At 61.5% G+C, this 1,094-nt stretch overlaps 1 protein-coding gene across 1 annotated transcript in view; it reads left to right on the forward strand.

Annotated features, from left to right (window-relative positions):
• Positions 1-763, forward strand: part of CRELD1 (CRELD disulfide isomerase 1) — a 25,758-nt gene extending 24,995 nt beyond the window's left edge. The window contains 1 exon segment of the mRNA XM_077822025.1: positions 433-763. Within this exon segment, the coding sequence (XP_077678151.1) occupies positions 433-653 (221 nt within the window). The 3' untranslated portion in view covers positions 654-763.
• Positions 764-1,094: the final 331 nt, after the last annotated feature.

The raw sequence follows: 1,094 nt of genomic DNA on the forward strand, positions 1-1,094 counted from the left end.
TGATTGAGGTGTCATTAGAGGAGGTTTTGGAACAAATTGATGAACTAAACAGTAATAAGTCATCAGGACCAGATGGATCACCCAAGAGTTCTGAGGGAACTCAAATGTGAAATTGCAGAGCTCCTAACTGTAGTCTGTAACCTACCATTTAAATCCGCTTCTGTCCCAAATGACTGGAGGAGAGCTAAGTGACGCCAGTTTTCAAAAAGGGCTCCGGAGGTGATCCCAGCAATACCCTCTGTTTGCCAGAAGCTGGGAATGGGCGACGGGACGGATCACTTGATGATTCCCTGTTCATTCCCTCTGGGGCACCTGGCATTGGCCACTGTCGGCAGACAGGACACTGGGCTGGATGGACCTTGGGTCTGACTCAGTCTGGCCGTTCCCAGCCTGGGGCTTTACCCCCTGACTGCCCCCCTTTGCTCCCCGCAGACACCCCGGCAAAGGGCTTTTTTGACGAGGTGACGGAGGACGAGGTGGTGGTGCTGCAGCAGATGTTCTTCGGCGTGGTGATCTGCGCACTGGCCACGCTGGCCGCCAAGGGCGACATGGTCTTCACCGCCATCTTCATCGGGGCGGTGGCAGCCATGGCTGGCTACTGGCTCTCGGAGCGCAGTGACCGCGTGCTCGACGGGTTCCTGAAGGGCAGATAGTTCCGGGCGGGGGGCTCCTCCCTGCCCCCCCACCACAGGGCCTGGGAGGGCGAGGCCCTTAGCACCGGCTTGGGGACTGTCCCTGTGATGGGGAGCAGGGGGCGCCTGGCTCCAGGGGGCCCCAGGACTGCGGGGGTAGGGTGGGAAGCCGGTGGGGGTCCTTGGCTCTGAGTGGCCTGAGGGACAGGGGGCCCCAGGATTGAGGGTGGGGTGGGAAGCCGGTGGAGGCTCCTGGCCCTGGGTGGCCCCAGGGGGTGGGGTGATGCAGGGCAGGATCTGGCACCCCCTGGCCAGGCCTGTGCCAGGGTTCTCAGAAAGTCGCTTTCCCGTTGGAGATGTTCTGTCCATGTGTATCCCACTCGCGGTGCAAACGCTTCATGCCGTGGAGCTGGGGCTGTGTCCTGTGTGCCCCCCGTCCAGCGCATGGGACTGTAGGGCAGG

Source organism: Eretmochelys imbricata, chromosome 7, assembly GCF_965152235.1.
Source record: "Eretmochelys imbricata isolate rEreImb1 chromosome 7, rEreImb1.hap1, whole genome shotgun sequence".
Lineage (NCBI taxonomy): Eukaryota > Metazoa > Chordata > Testudines > Cheloniidae > Eretmochelys > Eretmochelys imbricata.